The 22,540-nt window shown below is 48.2% G+C and overlaps 1 protein-coding gene across 2 annotated transcripts in view; it reads right to left on the bottom strand.

Annotated features, from left to right (window-relative positions):
* Positions 1-22,540, bottom strand: part of cpne2 (copine II) — a 47,471-nt gene that overhangs the window by 5,217 nt on the left and 19,714 nt on the right. For both annotated transcript variants that reach the window (XM_035418474.1, XM_035418473.1), the window contains exons 3-14: positions 21,986-22,165; positions 21,340-21,414; positions 21,171-21,242; positions 20,708-20,791; positions 19,826-19,915; positions 18,201-18,299; positions 15,649-15,735; positions 15,041-15,100; positions 12,899-13,032; positions 12,254-12,308; positions 9,836-9,887; positions 7,465-7,598 (exon numbers count right to left, since the gene is read on the bottom strand). In XM_035418474.1, coding sequence (XP_035274365.1) covers positions 7,465-7,598; positions 9,836-9,887; positions 12,254-12,308; positions 12,899-13,032; positions 15,041-15,100; positions 15,649-15,735; positions 18,201-18,299; positions 19,826-19,915; positions 20,708-20,791; positions 21,171-21,242; positions 21,340-21,414; positions 21,986-22,165 — 1,122 coding nt within the window. The remainder of the gene's footprint in view (positions 1-7,464; positions 7,599-9,835; positions 9,888-12,253; positions 12,309-12,898; positions 13,033-15,040; positions 15,101-15,648; positions 15,736-18,200; positions 18,300-19,825; positions 19,916-20,707; positions 20,792-21,170; positions 21,243-21,339; positions 21,415-21,985; positions 22,166-22,540) is intronic.

The raw sequence follows: 22,540 nt of genomic DNA, 5'->3' as shown, positions 1-22,540 counted from the left end.
GATGAGGAGTGGAGTGGGTTTCGCTCGAGCGTGAGAATCCAGCGACGCGTCCCTGCGTAGTGGCCCCATTAACCAGGCTGTCTCATCAGTCCTCTCTGTTGACCTTGGTTTGCTCGCTGTAGGCAATGACTTTCAGGAAAGATCCTCGCTCAGTCGTTTTAAAATGAGATTCAAACATTTAGGCGTTTTGCTGTGTGCTGAAGATGGTCTTATATACCAAACTATATAGCGTCACCACAGGTGTACAAACTAATTTGAGAGGAACACTATCAGTCCCTCGATTACAGGCAGAATATTAATGAGTACTTAATTTAAGCTGGAAAAATCCAGAGTAAAAGACATTTTAAATTAATTAAAAATTATTTCAGCCCTTTGGGAGAAAAAAAAACAATTGACTAGAGCTAAAAAAATTTTCTCTACCAAAGAAATAATTTAATAATGTTTGTCTATCCATCGGTTTGTCCATCTCTCCTTGACAAAATACTTTTGGAAAAGTAATGGCTGGATTGCCATGTAATTTGCTGTTCACACTGATACTCCCAAGAGGAAGAAACCTATTGACTCTGGTGACCCCATGCGCTTTCCTTTAGCGCCACCATCAGGCTAACCATATCTTAACAAGTGATGACAGGACTGGTAAGATATTTACTTTCATGCGAGAGGACATTGTTGTACCTTGGCAGAAGTTGGCACTCTACTGAGTCCATTCTTTCTAGTTAAGGGCTGAGATAAGATGGCAGTCCAGTGCTACAAACCTACAGCCTCCTCAGTACCCATCATGTGTCCTAAGATGCTAAGTCTTGGGAATATGAAAAGGGAGCCAGGCAGACAAGAGAGAGAAATTTACAGGGAGAAAGAGAGAGAGAGTGTGAGAGAGAGAGAGATGGAGAAGGAGAGGGAGAGGGGGGTATGGGGACCTGGAGAAAGTGATGAGAAGAATGAGAGGATCAAGTGTATGTTTTTTTTCATTTTCTCCCTCTGTTGCTCTTTTTTGTCATGCCAAAAATGGTTTTAATTGAATTGAGCTACAGAGATAGCGAAACAGAGGGAGGAGAAAGAGAACAGATGGAATGAGAGTAGAGGAGAGCACAGAGGAATAGAGAAAGGGAAAGGCGAGAGAACCAGAGAGAATAGCAAAGCCAAAATAAGAAGAATTAGCTGCGCTAACCGCTTACCCCGCCCCCCCCCCCACCCCCCAACAACAGCTTGTCAATGCTAATTTTAACATGAAGAATATGCTCAGACCCGCAAGGCAAGTTGAACTGAACATCGCTGTGCCCCGCCCCACCACCGCCTGAGCAGCCACAGTGAAGCGCAGGGCTTTCATAACACCAAAAAATTTACACAGCTACAACATGCCAATCAGTGACTCACTGCTCTGGACCAACCACGATGCGCTGCGGTGGAGAGTCAGGCCTTTTCATTCGCTTGCTCAGACAAAGCCAGAGACTGACAGCTCACTGTAGCTCCGCCTATTATGGCATTCACAGAACTCCTTTTCCCATTGCTAGTGAACGATCTTCTCATTCTATCCTCTTTCCGGAATCATGCATTAGAGTGAACGGTGAATTGATAAGATCCGACCGCAGCAAAGTTGCCCTGACTTGACAGCTCTACATGAGCTGCCGGAGGACAGGAGGGGGAAGGCGAGGGGCGGGGGGAGGATGGGGGGGGGGGGGCTCTGTAACCAGCCGTGGCATGACAGAGTGAGGGCCCCGGGTGGCCTGTCTGACACGGGCCCTGGGCACTGAGTGTGCGCTAGCAGGGAGCTGCAGCTGCTTGTGTGCAGGGCTCTCCAGATACAGGTTGCATAGCGAGTGGCTAAGCTAATGAGACTAGAGCTCGGCTGCTCTTTCCTCCAGCCCATCACTGCTTTTTTTTTTTTAACTGAATCAACAACAGCTGGGTTCGGTGACTGGTAACCTAGCAGATTCCTGACCATTGTGATGACTGAGCTTATGATTACTGTGCCCTGCACAAGTAGATAGGATGTGTTGAATGCAAATTACCCCACTTGGTTCAGTACTGTATAACTTACCTACTTATTACTGTACCCTGTGACGACTGTGCTGGTGACTGTTGTGCTCTGTGCGCTGTGACTGCTTCTCATGAACGCGGTTACCCGTGCTGTTATCTGTGGCTGCTGTGCTCAGGAAATAGCATTACGCAAGAAGAGAACTCTTCCGTTGTTCAGACAGATCATTGTTCTAAATGGGAAGCAAGTTGATACCATGCGAGCACCAGAACAAGCCACAAGACATGGGCAGAACAAAAACAGGCCCAAATTCTACACTCCTGTCACTGGGGGGAAAGGAGTGTGTTCTGACAGGAGAATCTTACTCAGGGTCTACCACACTGACTCCCCAAACTCATTACCAGAAATCAGCATCAGTATGGTTTTACAGACAGAATTACGCTCTCTCTCTCTCTCTCTCACATATACAGACAAACACAAACATAAACACACACAGACACACACCCACTCCTGTGCAGACACACATACACACACAAACACACAGCCACTCAGTTATAGCCCACTGTTGCTTCCTTTGTGAAAGCCCAGTCTTTGCCTAGTGTACATGACAACCCGCCCCCACTCCCCATCACTGATTGGTTGGAGGGGCCAGCAGCACTAGCTGGTGTTTGATAGAGGCCCCTCCCTCCCCTGCTGTGCCCTCAGAAGTCTGTCCCTTTAATGTACCAACAGGCCTGCTTATTAGTGACTCATTAAGGGACAGGGACATGCACACACACACACGCACACAGACACATACACACCCCAGACTCTTCCCCGCTACAAATGCTCATTCCTCACCCTCTCATTAGTGTCTTTTATTGACACTAATTTTCATTCCATTGGAATTCCAGTATGACAATTCCTTTTCTCTCTCTCTCTCTCTCTCTCTCTGTCTCTGTCTCTCTCAAGCACTCAAAAGGCACCACACTATCGTAATTTCTCAAACGCGATTCCCAAAGATGCACTCTGCTGCCCGCCATAAAAGCACGGGTGGTGCAGTGCTGTGCCACCACAGCGGTGAGCTACGTGGACACCGTGCCAGTCAAGGCCTTCTCCCCTGACCGCTGACCTCTACGCTCACTGTGGGGGGCGCTAGTGCTAACATGGCTCCCGCCCCTATGTTAACACCTCACGACACGCGGCGCTTAATTAGAGACCTCGAAGGTCCGCTGCGACATCATCGAACGCGGAGAAAAGCCGCGACGCTCCCCTCGCCTCTGGAGAACACGAGAAGAGGGAGCCAACTGCCTCCGTCTGCAAGCTGACAGGGAGCAATTAAGGACAAAAAAGGCTCCGCGCTGTTTTCCCGAACCTTCAAAGGACGCGCTTAGTAACGGCACGCTATTATCTCCTCCGCCCAGGTTGGCTCGGCCTGTCTGTGCGCGGAGACAAGCTCAAGTATGCTAACCGGCTGGAAAAAATTCTGTTAAAGAGCCAGAAATGAAGAGTTGAGCTCATTAATTACCCCTCATATTCATCTTCAGGTGGTGAGTTTCGTATGCAAAGGCCAGCTTCTGTCTGCCTGCACTCTGAAAACCCCCCTTTGAGTTCTGCCTGACAGGCGGGGCATCAGCACCCCCTGGAGGAAGGGCGTGGAACAGTTTCCTCTGGCTCGGATCGAGCGGCAGTACAAAACGGTCCAATGAAAGTGATGATGCCGAGCAAGAACATGAATTTTTTCCCTGATAATGGAACTCGTCTTCGTAGCAGAACTCTTGTTCCTCTCCCCCTGTTTTAACTTCTCAATCTGTCTCTCTGTTGTTCTCTCTGTCACTCACCCTGGGCCTGCTTTCTTGCCAGTTAATTTACTCTGCATCTACACATGTGGAATGGGTTCCCATGACAACCTCCCAGACCGTAAAACGCAGCCCCCCCCAATCCCCCCATCCCCCACCTGCTCTTCTAAGATAATAGGGCCCCCATCAACCCCCTCTTCTTCCCCAGGGAAACTGTCAGTCCCATGGGTTGCCACCTTCAAGTTGGGCAAGGTCATTACCCCCAAAATCCCCCCCAATACAGTAAAAAGGTCACCCGAGTCACTAGAGCCCCCTCATCTTTTCACTGTCAAATCCTTCTCTGAGACACTTCTCTTAATGTCTTGCTGCAGGCAGGAGACCATGTTGGTTGTGCCTTTGAGCAACATCTCATTAGTGTTTAAAAACAAACGAGGGGAACGGGGGAAAAGGGTGAGAAAGGGAGAGAAAGAGAGGGACCATTTTGTGCGCTGAGCCTATTCTCTATAAATAAACCATAATTGGAAGGAAATTTTAATGGCTGCCTTTCTCCAGGCTGATAAAATGAGTGGAACAGCGAGTGTCTTTCAAAGCAGCTTCGGTACACTTTGAACTGATAACACGCCCGCCCATTCCTGCTCTTTCACATAGTACAATTAGGCCCCCCGTTTGCCCTGCTGTGTCTCTCTGTTCAGCCGGTTTCTGCCTGCGTCTCCCTGTGCAGCCTGTTTCTCCCTGAGTCTCCCTGTGCAGCCTGTTTCTGCCTGTGTCTCCCTGTACAACCTGTTTCTCCCTGAGTCTCCCTGTACAGCCTGTTTCTCCCTGAGTCTCCCTGTACAGTCTGTTTTTGCCTGAGTCTCCTTGCACAGCCTGTTTCTGCCTGTGCCTCCTTGCACAGCCTGTTTCTGCCTGTGTCTCCCTGCACAGCCAGTTTCTGCCTGAGTCTCCCTGTGCAGCCTGTTTCTGCCTGCATCTCCCTGTGCAGCCTGTTTCTGCCTGTGTCTGCCTGTACAGCCTGTTTCTCCCTGAGTCTCCCTGTGCAGCCTGTTTCTGCCTGAGTCTCCCTGCACAGCCTGTTTCTCCCTAAGTCTCCGTGCACAGTCTGTTTCTCCCTGAGTCTCCCTGTACAGTCTGTTTCTGCCTGTGTCTCTCCGTATAACCAGTTTCTGCCTGTGTCTCTCGGTATAACCAGTTTCTGCCTGTCTCTCTCCGTGCAGCCTGTTTCTGCTTGTGCCTGTGTGCCAGTGGACAGTGGAGGTGAGGAAACTGAGATGGGGTTCAGCTCTTAAAGTGAAATAGTTGGTGAGAAATCCTGCCACTAGGGGATGGCTCCTGTGCTGATTTGCAAAATGCTCATTCTCACGCATGCGAACATGTGTGCGAGGACAAGCATGCATTGTACACATGCACACACACTGTACACACATACACACACACGGGGCCCCACTCCCTCCCTCAGTTACTGTACCCTCCCACTGACACACTGGCCTGTATCCACAACAGCAAGGAGCCTCATTAAAGACTACATCCACAGAGGAGTCACACGGCAACCCCTGGGTGTGTGATTGATCGTAGTGCATGTGTGTGTGTGTGTGTGTGTGTGTGTGTGGGTGTGTTTCTGTGTGTGTCTGTGTGTTTGGAAGGGGGGTGGTCATATGCAAGGGAGTGGTCAATTCCATGACCACAGAAAAAATGTGAGCCACAGCACCATGAGTTGAAAACACTAAGGGTCTAATAACCCTTGACTGTGGTCAAATAACCCAACTGCATTTTAACCGCCTCTTCCTGCACCACGAAACCAACACAGAGCACCATTGTCACCGGCGTTGAAAAAAAAAACCAACTGGAACACGTTCAAGTAAAGTAGCACGCTTTTTCCATTTGAACATTTTTCTATTTTTGCGCTGCTTCTTCCGGAACCCGACGGAATCCCAGAGGTGATTCAGCTGAGAAGAGGGAGCGGCGAGTTTTGAGGAAACCTCTCTCCTTTACGAATGCGAAGGAACATTTTAATAAGCGCTTGAAAATCCATCAGCCATTGGCCGAGGAGCCCGCTGTCGAATGACCTCACCGCTTTCCCCTTTCCATCAGTGCAAAAATACGTAAGCCTTTCCTTCTCTCAGTGCGAAAGGCTTGGGATCGACTCATATTATGCAAAACCGTTGAGCTACTCACTGGCTGAGGGATTACAAGCCTGCTGTTAGTATATTTTCAGGAAGATGGGGATTTTTTTAACAACCTGGGAACCAGCTTTAAAGTTTAGAGCACAACAGCAGGTGTCTCAGCTGTATTACAATATCAGAACTCTTTCAAAATTGTCAGCTACAGAGCTACATAGTTCTTGTGGAAGATCTGGACTAAGATTAGAACTGTACCAGAACCCGTACGGTTCAGTCTGTTTGTTTAGCCCTATTAGTTATCTGGCTACCCTGAGATAGCAGAGATCACGTAGCAATTAAATATCCCGTTCACTTTGAGCAGATAAATGGTATTCCTGTCAGGTCGGATTATGGTAATAACTGCAGTCTGAAGGGATGGGGGCTGCTTTTTAAATGACACAAACGGGTCCCTCTTCCACTTGCCTAATACTGCTGTCAGAAATGGACAGGATTGTTGTCAATCTGGAAAGGAAAGCCATTTCTGATACTCCTGTGAGAACGGCAGCGAGTGCGTCACAATCGGCTTACCGTCACCATGGACGATGGCGTGCGCTGGTTGTTACGGTAACCGCAATAAACATTTCATTCCCGTGGGGGAGTGATGCTCTGAGTGTGAAGCCTGAACGCGGGTCAGATATGGAATTATGATCACGGTCTCAAAGGAGAAGCAGGAAACGAAGCGGTGCCCAATGTGGCATCGCAGTCGGCATTCCCAGTGGGAAAACGGCGTTCTGGCTACGGATCAGAACCTCGAGCCCTTTGTGCAGTGATCTTCATTCCTGGTCCTGACGGGCCGCTGGTCCCGGTGGGTCTGCAGATTTTTTTATGTTACTCGGCACTTAACTGATCGATTAAAGTAGTCGATTAACGCAGCGAACTCACCTTACCCGGTTTTTTGGGTCTGAAATGGTTGCGTGGTATTAAGGCGAAAACAAAGACCAGCAGACCCTGGGGCTCTCTAGGACTAGGAACGAAGATTGCTGTTTTAGTGGGTCAGAGGAAACTAGCCAGTCCTTCCCTTCAAGACCGGTTCATACTACATGACTCAAGGGAGCTGAAAGGATGCCTCTGCAATGTAGGCCGATGCCAAAGAGGCTGGCCACAAAGCCTGCAATCCAATCCAGCGCATGCAGTCTCAGTCCTGCTGCTGCACCGTTTAAAAATGAGTGAAATCAGCTGGCTGGTGTTCATGGGTGGAAGAAAGACATGGCAGGACCATTACTACCTGACCCCAGGACTTTCTGCTTTTTGTGGTGGCAAGTTATGAAGCATATTGTGATATGATGATATGACAACTGCACAATGTAACAAGACCAGGTCAAAACCTAGTATATGGCTGGACCTAACATACTTCATCCGGCCGACCAATGGTGTAACTTCATAACTCGGCCAACCAATGGTGTAACTTCATCACTCAGTCACTCAGTCACAGACATTTGCATTTATAGGGCTGGCCCCACTGTTGCGGTCCAGCCAAAAACATTTTGTTATGGTTTTTTATTACTACACCCCCACCCCCCAATTCAGCCCTGTTCCGTCTTCCCCCCCCACTTACAGCAGCAGTTGCCTGCTGGACGGCCTGCGAGGCGAATTTGGCCACGTGGTTGATGATGGGAGAGAAGTTGGTGGGGCCGTAGAAGCGGACGTGTGGCAGGCAGGTGGAGTAGGCCTGGACGATCCCTTCCACGCCTGTTGCCGTGTGGAAACAGGAAATGCGTTACATCACTATGGAAACATGCACATACCTCAACGTCGCACAGCCCCGCCCCTTCAGTCACTGGACCCTGGATCAGTTTATCCGTTTGTGACATAATGATGGGGGCTGAGATCTGGGTTGAATATGCTGATCCAGGGTCAGTCTTCGAGAGGCAGAAAGCAGCAGGAAGCTTAGGCTCTGCTTTACTCTGCTCTGCAGGGACTGTCCCAAACAATTAAACCATATCTTCAAACCGCCATTCCAGGAATCAGGAACGCTGCCCCTGTGTAAACAGACCCCTGACTCTCGCATTACCTATAGCATGCATGTTTTATTCTGGGACCCTCATCTGAAAACCCGGTATGCTGCATTCAGCTGCACTGCCAAGTGCTTGGCGTTGCATTCTGAAAGTCCAAGTTTTCGAATGCAAGTGTAAAATGAGAGACATTGCATTATTGACGACTGAGGAGAAGGTTTCAAATGAAAATTTGGAGGTAAACCAGTAAATGACGTGATGACGCAAAACTGTTGATTTTTCCCTTTCCCCATGATTTTTCCCTCTAATATTTTGCATATAATAATGCACTGAGCAAGGCCAGAGATTCACAGCTGTCTTCCATAGAGGGCCTGGAGTGTGTATTCTGTCTTTCATTCCAACCAGTTGTTCCGGCTTCATTTTCCAAACTGCTGCACGCACTGATGAAAATGGTTCGCTCCTATATTGGACCACAACAAATGAGCCTCTCCAAGGATACATGCGCAATCTGCAGGACGAATCAAACAAATGGCTGGAATCAAATCAACTCCGCAATCAAGCGCGGGATTTGGCAGGAAACCCGTGCGACGGCCCGGGTCTGGTCCCGCACCCCAGGAGCGGGGGAACGGCACGCGTCTCTCCCGCCCGCACGGCGGCGGCGGTAACGCCGGCCGGCCCGCCCAGCGCGCCGCCGTCGGCGTGTTCAGCCTCGCCGAGCGCGTCCCAATTACACGCCGTGACTCAACGCGGCGAGCGCTTAACGTCTTGAAAAGGGATTAAACCTTTGGACGGCAGGAGGTATTTAAAACCGCGTGTCTGTCAGCAGACGCGGGGCGCAGGGGAGGCGAAAAGCACATTTTCGCTCCGACAGTAAGCGGAGAGGCGCTTCTTCCTGAAGGCAGTTAAGACGCACAAGAGCCCGCCAGGCTTTGCGGCGAGCTCAGAGATCCGGAGATCTCTCCAGACGGAAGCCGACGTGCAGCGAGGTTTGGTGCAGATCGCAGCGATACGACACGCCACAGCCCGCTGTGGCCCCGCTGAAGACCGCACTCCTTCTGCTTTTTGTTTCCTCCTCTGTTTTGAAAGGGCAGCTCCTTTACACTGCCCGCACCGGTGTAAGAAGCACAGCATCTGAACACAAACAGAGCTTCTTTATTATTTCTATGTTTTGATTTGCTCAGCAAGTTACCCAAAGTGACCTGCACTGCTTAAAGTTTCACATGCTAACCAATTTATGCGACTGAATATTTAACAAAAGAATTCAGACTAAGTGCCCAAAGAGCGCAACAGCAGCGTCTCAAATGAGTCACAAGTAACTTTTCCAAGAATAAGACAATTACCCTACACTGCCACCCTGATGGTCTTCTCCAGCCTAACCATCTGCGAGCCAGCGGCCATTTTCTATGCAACAGATGACACACTGCTATAAGAAACCAGCAGTAATTAAAAAAGAAGCGCTATCTCTCACTGACAGCACTGGGTAACCTGTGGGCTCCTGGTGTATTGTTGAGCCTAGCGAGGCACACACTATCCTTGGGGGAGCCAGGTCTGCCCACCATAGAGTCCTATTGGTAGTCGGCTCAGTCCTGTCATCCTTAAGCTATGTGGCCAAGCTCATACATGCAGTGAGCACCCTAACCGACAGACAATTAGGAGCCTGTCATTTTCCCTCCCTCATTTCTTGCACTTCTGAAGGACTATTTACAGACTTCCTGTGGACTATTCACAGTCTTTGACTGTCAGGACAACTCCCACTGTAGACAATAAAAAACATTTTAATTAATCTACATTGTTTACAGACGTACATATTATTCATGCACTGGTTTATAAATAGTGTGATGAAAATGTTTGGCACCTTTGCACCATTTAAAGGTGCAACCCCCCCCCCCCCCCCCGGCCCCCCAGACAGGAGTAGAATGTGAACTATTTATGAAACCTTTGCTAAACCCCGCTGTGTCAAACTCACTCACTCACCTGAGCAGAAGGGGTTGGTGGGGTCGAAGTTGATGGCGAATTCGTGCGACACCTGCGGGGGCGGAACAAAACAGAGCGCCGACGGCGGCCGTCAGGGCGAAGGAAGCGGGTAGAGAGGTTGCCGTGGCGACGGCGAACGCTCACGACGCGGGGACAGATCGGCCGCGAGGCGCGGACGGACCGAGAGGAGCGGAGGCAGGGACGAGGGACCGCTCCTCGAGACGTTTCCCGACGTCTACAAGCACCCTATCCCCGTTCCCGTCGCCGAAGGCCTGTCATCACCGGAGCCGTCCGCGACAGAGCCATTTCATAGCAATTAATTACATGCATCCGACGAGGCTGTTAAGTGTACAGCATGTGGCAATAACAATTATCTGCATCACACAATAGGAGAAAACCACAGTGTTGTCAGTTAACGGTTGTGCCAAATCAATGCCACTTAAAAGACGGTTTAAAAATGTTCTTTTTTTACAGCCACGCGCTTGTACAGTCACAGGAATTTCCTGCGGGGAGGGCTCCTGCCACACTGTCAGTCCTGTTCCTCTCCCCCTTCTTTTCTTTGCTCTCCCTCTTTCCCCCTCCTATCATTTCTTTCCCCTCCCTCTTTCCCCCTCCTATCTTCTCTTTCCCCTCCCCTTTCCCCATTCAATCTTCTCTTTCCCCTCCCCTTTCCCCCTCCTATCTTCTCTTTCCCCTCCCCTTTCCCCCTCCTATCTTCTCTTTCCCCTCCCCTTTCCCCCTCCTATCTTATCTTTCCCCTCCCCTTTCCCCATTCAATCTTCTCTTTCCCCTCCCCTTTCCCCATTCAATCTTCTCTTTCCCCTCCCCTTTCCCCCTCCTATCTTCTCTTTCCCCTCCCCTTTCCCCCTCCTATCTTCTCTTTCCCCTCCCCTTTCCCCCTCCTATCTTATCTTTCCCCTCCCCTTTCCCCATTCAATCTTCTCTTTCCCCTCCCCTTTCCCCATTCAATCTTCTCTTTCCCCTCCCCTTTCCCCATTCAATCTTCTCTATCCCTTCCCTGACTCTCAGTGGCATGTTGTCCCATCCCTTTGGAAAACCAGCTTTTTTGTTTTCAGTATTAAAATAAATATTCTTGTTCCTTGTGTTCTTTCACAGTGTTTGGTACATTTTAGCAGTCAAATTTTGGTTAAAACTGTCAAACACTCCTCCACTCTAACCCTCCCATCCTTCTCCTCTTCCTGCTCTTCCCATCTTTTCCCCACTCTCCACCTCTCACTCTCCTCCCTCCGTCCTTCTTCTTCACTTCTCTTTATTTCACGCAGTTGTTCAGCCCAGTACAAAACTTCGCGGAGCAACACGTTCCTCTGTCGATTGCTGAGCCTCCCCTCTGTTCCCTTTCTTCCTCCTCACTTCCTGCTCTTCTCTCCTTTCTCCACGATGCGCTGCCATGGCAACCCAACGGAGACAATGAACCCATTGCATAATCATGGAAATACGGATATATTCGTTGCATTTTTCTCTTCCCTCTCTCTCTTTCTCTCTGCCCTCCCCCTCTCTCCCACCCTCTTCTCCTCCCCTCTGTCTCTCGCTCCCTCCATCTCCCTACCCCCGACTCTTGATCAGAGCCTGCGTTCTCTGCGAGCAAAGTGTGACAAAATGTACACAGAAGTGTGGTCCATATAGTACGCCGACATCAAACAGAGTGCCCTCAGGACGTCAGGGCGCGGTGATTAACGGATTTATGCCTGTAGGGCGTCAGTTATATGGAAGTGGGGAAACGTGCTCGCTCGGGGGGGGGGGGGGGTGTTGATCATGCCTAGCATTTATTCTGTTCCACTCTGGTTCCATGCTACAAATCAATACGGTGTCTCCTAGAACACCACAACAATAGTGTTTCACAGCACACAAAGAAGTACACCATGTTCACGTCCTCAGTTGTTATGTCTACAATTGAGTTAAAGCAGTATCGATGTGTTCTAGTGTAGTATTAACTGAGGTGGAAAGTCCAGGGGGTCAGAAAATGAAGGTCCTACCACGTGTTTCTTCCACCCATGAACACAGCCAGCTGATTTCACTAATTAGTTTTACCTCCTGGCTGAAGAATTCTCCTAATTAGCAAATCCACATGACTGGAACAAAATACTGGGGAGGACTTTTAATTTCTGAACCTGAATTTTCCACCTCTGAGTATTAATTATTAGTACAGTACATACTACTGCATATTACTTACTGCATATTATTGCACAACAATCATAATAATAATTGTTATTCTTTTCTGCCGTGGTTGGTTCTGCTAACTGGTTTCATTAGTTCCACATGGAACCCATATGATTCCTGCCTTGCCATGTAGCAAGTAGGTCATGAAAACTTGTGACTCGCTTTCTGAACATTATATCCAGCAGACCCTCATTTCCTGCTTATTATCCATTTCCTGCTCATGATACTGAAAGTATTTACCTTCCAGTCAGGAGGAAGCTGTGCACCAAACCCCAGGGCAGGAAACATCTTATCGCTGAGGAAGAGACACCATCAGGACGCGGGACGAGGGCGAGCCAGAGGAAAAAGAGGAAAAGTGAGAGAGGAGAAGGAGCAAAGGAGAGGGAATGATAGCGAGTGAGAAGAGTGAAAAAAGAGAGACGGAGAAAAAGTGAGGTGCACAGGTCAACAAAATGAGGCCTGAAAAGAACAAAATGTGCAGAATCTAGCATTCGGCAATGCTTAAAAGCCGGTGAAGTTGAGCTGCATTAGCAGTGCACAATGGAACTGAGTTCACAGATGTGGCATATAACTTTCAAATTAGTGTATATCCATAATGTGTCTGTGGCCTATAGACGGAGAATACAATCACAGTATAGCATGATGCTGTGGTGTGTCACTGTGGACTATAATCCCAGTGTACCCAGATGTAGCAGTGTGTTGCTGTGGATTATAATCCCAGTGTACCCAGATGTAGCAGTGTGTTGCTGTGGATTATAATCCCAGTGTACCCAGATGCAGCAGTGTGTTGCTGTGGATTATAATCCCAGTGTACCCAGATGCAGCAGTGTGTTGCTGTGGATAATAATCACAGTGTACGCAGATGCTGTAGCTATGAGCACTCACCTGTCATAGTCCTGGATGATCTGGCCCACAGCCCAGATGGCGGACAGGTACTCGTTGGTGCCCATGGGGTTGATGTAGTGCAGAGAAGACGGCTCTCTCGGGTTCCCGTTGGAGGCAGTAAAATCAATGCCCACCTGAGATTCACACAGAGATGAAATGAATGGAGGGGAAAAGGAAATATAGGCACGCAAGCACGCACACACACTCAATTATTCAACAAGCTGAAAGAGAATTGGGTTCAAAAAGATATAAGTTAATCCTTAGGCACAAAGATGTAACATGGCATTCTTACATCACCAATAGAGCAGATATTATTACTTCACACTGCTGCTCTGACCACTGCTCCACACTGCAGCTCTGACTGGTGCTCCACACTGTTGTTCTGACCACTGCTCAACACTGCTGTTCTGACCATTGCTCCACACTGCAGCCCTGACTGGTGCTCCACACTGCTGTTCTGACCACTGCTCCACACTGCTGCTCTGACCATTGCTCCACACTGCAGCCCTGACTGGTGCTCCACACTGCTGTTCTGACCACTGCTCCACACTGCTGCTCTGACCACTGCTCCACGCTGCTGCTCTGACCACTGCTCCAGACCACTGCTCAACACTGCTGCTCTGACCAGTGCTGCTCTGACCACTGCTCCACACTGCTGCTCTGACCACTGTACCACACTGCTGCTCTGACCACTGCTCCACACTGCTGCTCTGACCACTGCGCCACACTCCTCTTTGCTTGTAGGACCTCTGATCTCTGCATATGCTCTGGTCAGAACGGAGGGAGGCACTGCATTGGGAGCAGATTATTTCCTCCTTCTAACAAAGCCAGGGGGAGCACAGGGGAGAAGAGAGGCACGGAGAGGGGACAGATTTCAGCCTCAGCAAGGCCCCTTTCACAGGCTCAGCACCGCAGGAGAGGGACTGGCAGTCAATGCAAACGGGCACTCCAAGTTTGGAGGGGGAAAAAAAGGGAAAATGCATAAAAAAGGACAACTGATTAACGCATTCAGGCTTAGCCAGGAATGGTGCTGCATCAGAACCATCCAAAGGACTGAAACCAAACTTGGAGAGAGTGAACAGCTTCAGCAGTACAATGAGACGAAAACAACACCTCAACAATGGCATCTCAGATGTTAAAGAACTTCAATTTGGCTTTGAAGGACGGAACTGGATGTGTTAGCATTTGACAGAAACAGATACCCCCCTACTCTTGAAGAGGCTTCCCTCCAAAAAGGTAATGTGCACTGCTGCGTACTTGCACAGAGCTCCTCAGAAACAGACTCAGTGGAAGTGTGCCTTAAACCCAACATGCAAACACATACAGGCCACTCTTGACGCAGCTCCCACCTGTTAGCATTATGGCAGCGCAAGAACAAGCTGCAGTGTACCAGAATGATCTCAACAGGAGCTGTATAGACCGGCAATGTCTTCACAAGTGAGTTTTTGTACTCCCCCCCCCCCCCCCCAGTATCACCAAGGTCTCTCTCTCTGGTTTGTGTCTGAATGCTCTTTCTCTCCCTCTCTCGCTCCCTCCTCTTCAGACATACAAACCGCTTCTACACAGGCTGCGGTAACTATAGCAACCTCACCTTCTCTCTCAATCTGCGTCTTTCCGACAATCACGCAAGTAGAAGGAGAAAAAAAAAAAAATCTCCCGTGTTATATATAGATCCTGTTCACCAGGACAATGCCATGTTTCATAACTGGAAAAAATGAGCAAACATGACCATAAAAAACAGCACCGCGTAACTGGAGCAACAGGGAGCGCGCACGTAATGTGGGAGAAGCTTTGCGTCTGTTGTTCGAGGGCTACAAAAGAGCTCGCGTCGAACCGGTGTAAACAGGAGGGATCAAAAACGCGCCTCGCACTGCATTCGGATGATGTCACCTCCCTGGCCTCCGCTGTCGCGTTCGATCACGGTCGCCCCGTGTGACGGAGCCGCTGGCGGGGTCTGTGTGTGTGTGCGGCTACGTGCGTGTGCGCATGTGCTTGTGTGTGCATTTTTTCTTTTTTTTTTTTTTGCAAAACATATAGGAGTGGGCATACTGATGTTACTGAAGGGCCGGGGCGTAAGGGGTCGTGGTGAGGGCCAGGGGTCAAAGTTCACCGGAGAGGCAGGAGGGCTGAGTTCATACTTACTGTAAACATCAGCTGGCATCCTCCCAGAATGTAGTCCAAGAAGGAGTAGTCTCTCGCAATCTGAGGAGACACGACCAGCTGTGTCACACACCCGTTGCCCCCGTGACTCATGAACAAACGATTAGCGACGGCTCGGTCCGCCCCTGTGACGAGACTGCCACGCCTGTGCCAACTGGCTAATAATGACATTTTTAGCAGAAGGTGCCAGGCTTCGACGCGGCCCTGTGAAATAAAGGACTCTTGCTTTGCAGCTACACAGCGCACGCTGCCGACTCAGGTGAGTAAGAAACAATGAGAGAGCCGCAGGCCATTTCCCACCCAAAGTTATTGCTATGATAGATTTGGGAATCGAAGGTTATTACATTAATCTGGCGGCAAAAGGAAAATTAAAATCGCTTGCAGCAAAGCGACAATTACAAGCGTTTACTCCGTAATAACATAAAAAGAATCAATTAATAGGCAAATCAGCAAATGTACACATGGTGATTTGTCATGCATTTCTAATACACTTAGCGAAGGTTTGTTTAGCTTTCATTTCCTCTCCCATTTGCATAGCGAAATGCCTCATTAGGAAATGGGGGGGGGGGGGGGGGTGATGAGCCGCTTACCCTGCATGACTTCAGAATAATAATCCCAGAGTTTTTGTAGCTCTTCTTCTTCCTCTGCTTCTTGGGATTGATGCACTCGAATTCCACCTGGGAGGATCGGACGGCGAGGGCGTTACCACGGGAACACAAGAGAAATACTAAGAGGCTGCTCAAGTTAAGCCAATATCAGGCTCATCCGGCTAATGCACTGTTCTAGTGTGCGGATGGGCCTACCGGCCTAGTATTGAGTCCTGATTGGGGCATAGGCATAACTGGTCTTGCCATTTTCCATAGAGGGAGGGATTTAGATGGCTGGAGGGACCACATCTCATCTCTCTTTGGAGGAGAGCGTTTGCTTCTCTGCCAACCGATAATAGTTGCAGCAATGAGCACAGCTAGTCAATGCAACTGGGCATTCCAAGTTTGGAGGAAAAAAAAAATTGGAAAATGCATAAAAAAGGACAATTGATTAACGCATTCAGGCTTAGCCAGGAATGGTGCTGCATCAGAACCATCCAAAGGACTGAAACCAAACTTGGAAAGAGTGAACAGTTTCAGCAGTACAATGAGACGAAAATAACACCTCAACAATGGCATCTCAGATGTTAAAGAACTTCAATTTGGCTATGAAGGACGGAACTGGATGTGTTAGCATTTGACGGAAACCGACACCCCCCCAACTCTTGAAGTGGCTTCCCTCCAACAAGACCTCAAAACAACCAAAATCGTGTGAGTGCCAACCGTGATGTGGAAAACTTGACAAACTGTAAACCACTCTAGTCATTTTAGGGGAAGCGTACAACCATATTCACAAGGAAGTGGAGATTTGTAAAAAAACAAAAAAAAAACAAAGAGATAACAACGTGAGGGTGAGTTCCTGTTCCATCAAATGACTGACCATGATCTAACAGTACAGCAGAGAGACAGGGAAGCCTGCTAAGCAAACAGACAGTGTAAATGGTGCGAGAGAACGCATCTTCCATTTTGAAATGATCAACAGCAGTGTGCTGGGAGGCTGAATTGAGCAGCCTCGCGGCGAGGAAGGCCTTCTTTTGACAGTAACGCGACGCGAGGACCGCGTGAAATGCCGATCGGGAAAGAAAAAAACAAAAAACGTGTAAGCGCGCTTGTGATTCCGACTTCGACAATGAGATGCAAAACATTTCGTCGCAGCCACTGCACAACAAACGCACCGTTAAAAAAAAAAAAAAAAAAGAATTATTCCCGCCCCCACCCACAACACAGACCACCATCTCCACTGCACTGAAACGCATCCTAAACCCAGTCTTTGTCTTTTATTTAAATGAGTTCATCAGTTTACTTATCTGCGCTTCTGTGACAGGCGGCAACAGAAGTGCCAGAGCAGGAAAAAAGAGAGAGAGAACTGTGAAGCCAGAGTGATTTGCATCTCAAAGACAATGCTCTGCTTATCTCTCTTTCACCCTCTCTTTCTTTTCCAGCATCTCTCCCTCTCTCTCACTTTGTCTCTCTCCGTCGCTCTCTCAATTACACGTATTCTTGCCTTGAGGAGAACAGGTTTGCTGTCTAATTATTGGTCAACCGTTACAGGCTGACCAATACACTTTCCATCATGTACTGTGCAACATCACTCCTATTGACTAACTAATAACAGCCTAACAACAGCACAGCACTTCAATTTACATTAGATCATGAACTGAACCGCCAATCCAGAGTAATGAACAGAGAATAGGACCAGTCAACCAATCCAGAGTAAAGAACAGAGGATAGAATAGGTCACCCGATTCAGAGTAATGGAGTGTAGAGCAGGTCATCCAATCCAGAGAATTTGAGCATGATGTTACAAGATAAGTTGACCTGCATTACCTTGGGGGGAGAAACTGGACAAAACCGGATATAAGAACCAGCAAGGTGAGGAAGATTATTTTGGACTAAACGGAATAATTTTTGGACAAATGTGAGTTTCATTATGTATAGCCTATACCTTGGGGCATCAAAATTGGACCTGGCCCAGCTGACCCGATCACAGGCCCTGGGGGAATTGCCCAGCAGGAGGACTCTAGCTTGTCGTGAAACCAAGAGGACGTTGAACAATCCACTCAGAGGGGGAAAAAAAAAATTGAGGTGGCTATGCTCTGTCGCTTAGCAACGCGCCGCAACAACATTCTCAGAGAAAACCCAACACATTCAGCCCCGCTAAAACCACAACTGAACTGTGTGATTACAGGCAAACTGGGTGAGTGAAGAGTGGACTTTTCCACCAGCTACTGCGGGAGAACAGGGTTGTCGACAGGGGTGAGGGGTGGTGGTGAAACTGTGGACTCTACCACTGCCTACTACGGGGGGAGAACTGTAACGTACAACGGGCCCTCTGTGCAAATACTGGCAGCTCACAGGAAATGACTCGATAATCTCCTCGTGGCTGCGCTGCACAGACAGTCCGTAAAACCCTCAGCTCAGCCAGTTGAACTACACCACACACCAGTCAGTGGCAGAGTGCTCTACCCCAGCCCTCTGGCCCCACAGTAGCTGGTGACAGAGACCACTCTTCTGCCCCCACCCCACAGCAGGTCAGTGGGAGAGTCAGCTCTCACCTCCAGGGAGTTCTGGGCTTCGCTCATCTTGGCCACAGTGGTCTGGAACTCCCCGATGAAGTCGTGGCCTCCATCGTTGTCGTAGTCATAGCATAGCACCTACGAGAGAGGAAAGCAGGAGAGCAGGGATATAGACCACGCTCGAAAATCCCAGCACTATCCAAACAGAGCACAAAAAACAAAACTTTCTTCTATTCCATTCTACTCACATAGTCATATTACTCATTATTTACGTGCATTATTTAAGTACTCGACTTAGGTGCTTTGCAGCCACCCACCAGAGTGACTTACAGAGCTTACTTTTCTTGTTGGCGAATTATTCACTTATACAACTGGATATTACCCGAAGTACTTCATTCAGCACCTTGCTAAAGGGTAGTGCTTCACTTTGGAATGGACCCTGCAACCCGAGTTACAAACCCAGGTTCCTAACCACTACACAACAGTAACACGCAACTTTCATGCCACTGACTGAGAGGTACAATGTGCAAACTAAGCCGTGCCAAACAGCGTAAATGATCCCTGTGCAAACCTACAGTCCTACAGCCCCTCTTACGATGAAAGAGATTTTCATGGTAACAGCCCACAAACGCTTGTTTTGGGAAACTTTCAATTTTAAGTACTGAAAATTAGGAATAACAACAGTTATAAAAACAGGATCGACCAGATGCTGGTTAGTCAGGTGGAAATGTAAACGCGGATGTGGAAAACTTCCTGAAGGCTATTCTCGGCTAGCGTGAGACAATGGGCACACCAGCGGGTGACCGTGCGAGAGAGGAAGCGGTGGGCTGGCTGCCAAGAGGGTGCTTGTTGACCCTGTTCTACTTTGCAGCCACAGAGCAGCTCACATTATATTTGAGTGGAGGTTCATTTTGCCGTAATGGTATATATTTATTAATAATAAATTAATCTTATATGCGCCTCAGTATCACTTAACACTGAACATGCTATTAAGACCCTGCCTGCCATTCATTCCCCGCATAAGTAGCCAATCGCAGGGCAGGAAACAGAGACAGGAAAGCAAATTTTGATGTTCATTTCATCAAAGAGCTCTTTCTCCTGGGAGCTCTCACATCTGTAAATCTGCAAATAATGAGAAAAAACATACTGATGCTCCACAGCTGTGTCTGCGCTTATTAATTATTAAACTGGGGTTTTATTAATGTATCATCACCTATTATCAATTATGCAGTATTTTTCGATTATACTGAAGCTCTTTTTGCTTATTGCCCGTACCAGACTCCATGGCTCCAGACAGTGCCAACATCCCGACCACCCAAACAAACCTCAAAAGGGTCCGCAGCTAAGAAATTTAATTGAGCCCCATCAACCTTCAAAAAGACCAACAACATATAATGCACAGGTAGCCCCACTTCTCAGATCAGACACCCTTGAAAAGGCTCAATGACATACTTAGGAAGCCTAGCCCTCAATGACCCATGCTTAGAAAACCCCGCCCCTCAGTGACCAATCTTCAAGAAGCCACGCCCCTCACTGGCTTATCCTCAGAAGCCACACCCCTTGCTGACCAATTCCCAGGAAGCCCCGCCCATCAATAACCAATCCTCTGGAGTCCCAGCCCTCTATGACACATACTCAGGAAGCAGAGCCCCTGGGGGACCCACCTTGATGTTCCTGTCGACATCTCCATTGCAGAGGGAGATAAGTGGGATGGTGAAGGGTTTCCACACGGGATCCAGAGTGTTCTTAATCACCTAAGAGGGCACACATATATATATAGTTACATACAGACACACACAGGCACAAACAGACACATACTGTGCACACAGACACACACAGGGACACACACACACACACACACACACAGAAACATACTGTACACACAGACACACACACAGAAACACACATACTGTACACATACTGTACACACAGACACATACACATTCCAGTCGGAAAGAAAACAAGGTGGATCACCTAGGCTACAGCCACACAAGACAGTATCTCAGCTAAGTTCACATATGAACTCTGATCTCCTCCAGTCTACTCACATATTATTTCTCTCTTTAACCAATGGGCTCAATTCTCCCACTCCCCTTTAACAGTATACTTTAAACATTGTACAGCATTGTTAGAGGTGAGGGGCAGATAGGCTCTTAGACTGCTGAATCTACTAACAGTTAACTCTATCATAGATTAAAGCAGAAGTTTTAACCGGACGACTGTACCGTAATCGGTTTATCTATGAGAATGCGTGTGCGTATGTGTGCGTGAAAGAGAGCAAGAGAGAGAGCGTGTGTGTATGTTTTATGTGTTTGTGTGTGTGTGTGAGTGAGAGAGAGAATGAGAGAGAAACAAAAGATCTGAGCTGAAAGAGTGTCATGAGTATGCAGATAATTTGTTTCCATAATAAAATGAGGTGTGCTCACCTGTTAAACTTTGTCACTCCATAAATAAACTGAGCATACACTAGCAGGCGTTCAGGCTGTGGCATCCCTCCCCCACATCCCACACCCTCTCCACCCCCAACCCATGTGACAAACACTTACCTCCGTCCTGTGAACCAGCATCCACTTCCCGTCCTCCCCCTGCTTGTGAAACTCTAAATAAGGGTCTGATTTTCCAAAGAAATCCTGGAATCAAAAAAGTTTAAAAAAAGGAGGATCTGTAAATCTTGTTATTTGGGGGACAACATTTCACAGACACCTAAGTCTCTCAGTCTGCATATTGCAGAAATATTGTGTAAAAATGTTGTCACATACACTTCAACAACATGAAAAAAGGTTATATTCAGTAGGTATTGTAACAAAACACAAAGAAGATTTTGCATAAATTAATGAGTGAAATGCTGGGGGGAAGTAGAACTTTGTAGCAGAAACAGATTGAGAGATTAATACAGGGAAGCATTACCACTTAAAGTGACTGATTACACTATTCACTCAACTTTCGGTGCCAAGGGCTAAATACAGAAAGAGTCAATTTCAGACCCACGTGATCCATTTTGTCCCTCACCTTTTTGTCTAACTTTCTCCCACACATGTTCATCGTTATTATTCTGTTGTCTGACAGCTCCTGTGCAGTTATCTGCAATAGAGACCAAAGATGACAATGTCAGCAGTGTTTGAGCACGTGAGCGAATGCGTGCGTTCCTATGTGATGTGTTTTGCACATCATCTCTCACCGTGATAGTTCCTTTGCCCGCTGGCTTGCCATTGGCCAGTATGAGTGGCCGATGCAAGTTCTTACTGGACACGATCTGCGGGAGGGAGGTACCAGAGAGGTTAGACAGATGCGAGAGAGGGGCAAACTCAAACGGGCAGGAGACACATGAGAAGCACAGAACTCTAAGTCCTCTGAGCTACAATAAACCTAAACTGCTCCTCAAAGCCTGATTTCAGAGGAAATTTCACAGCAGAAATCCAAGCTTTCTAGCTGATTGTGCAAGCCCCACTATGCTAGATAAGGAACAGAGAGAGGAATGGAGTTGATATAAGTAGAGTGCAAAGGAGTACACAGTGCTGAAGACCCTGGGAATAGTGGGTAAGACACAACAGAGAAGTCATGGGCAGGTGAGAACCAGGTGAGATGTCAGGTCACTGACAGGTGACCCATGAGAAAGATCAGAGAGAACTGGAACTATTAACAGGCCGAAGCAGTCAGCTGAGAGTGGTCACAGGTTAAGGTGAAAGCCGGGTAGCAGAGGCCATGTACAGGGGAGGGAAGTTTGAGAATTGAGAACATGGTGTGAGGTCATAGAGCAGGGGTAACAGGTGAGAGACGTCAGAGGGCAAGGACAGGTGAGAACCAGGTGAGAGGGGACAGCGTACCACCCCCAATGTGCAGGTGAACTCTCCAAGGAAGTCGTGCTCGTACAGCTGAGTGCTGCACTTGTCCTCGTCGAACATGGCGAACTTGAGCTTCTGGATCTCCTCAAAGTGGTAGTCAACCTGGAACTTCACCCCAAACACTGGGTTCAGGTTGTTCACTGCTGTCTCTGTTCGCCCAATCTGGAATAAACACACACACACGTGCACAGGCACACACACACACAGGAGAGGACTTTAGTCATGTCTTCTGTCCCTTTACAAACTAGAATGCCTTTACAGGCATAACAAATCCATAAATCCAATAGCCCCAAATCTAGGTACAAATACACCCAGAAATACAAATGCACACATATGCAAGCAACAAAACAGAAAATCATGCACACAACAATGCCCAATCACACAAACACACAGAACCACATACAGCCGAGTGGGCTGGACCCAAACAACCCTTCTAGTGTTTCCAGCTCAGGATAAAAGCTGTGGGTGTTTGGTACTTGAGGTCATGTTGATGCTCCAGATATGTGGATGACATCACTTCAAACTCTGGGTTCTAAA

This window comes from Anguilla anguilla, chromosome 5 (assembly GCF_013347855.1).
Source record: "Anguilla anguilla isolate fAngAng1 chromosome 5, fAngAng1.pri, whole genome shotgun sequence".
Classification (NCBI taxonomy): Eukaryota; Metazoa; Chordata; class Actinopteri; order Anguilliformes; family Anguillidae; genus Anguilla; species Anguilla anguilla.
The sequence above is the reverse complement of the archived record's forward strand: the minus strand, read 5'-3'. Positions and strand labels throughout refer to the sequence as shown.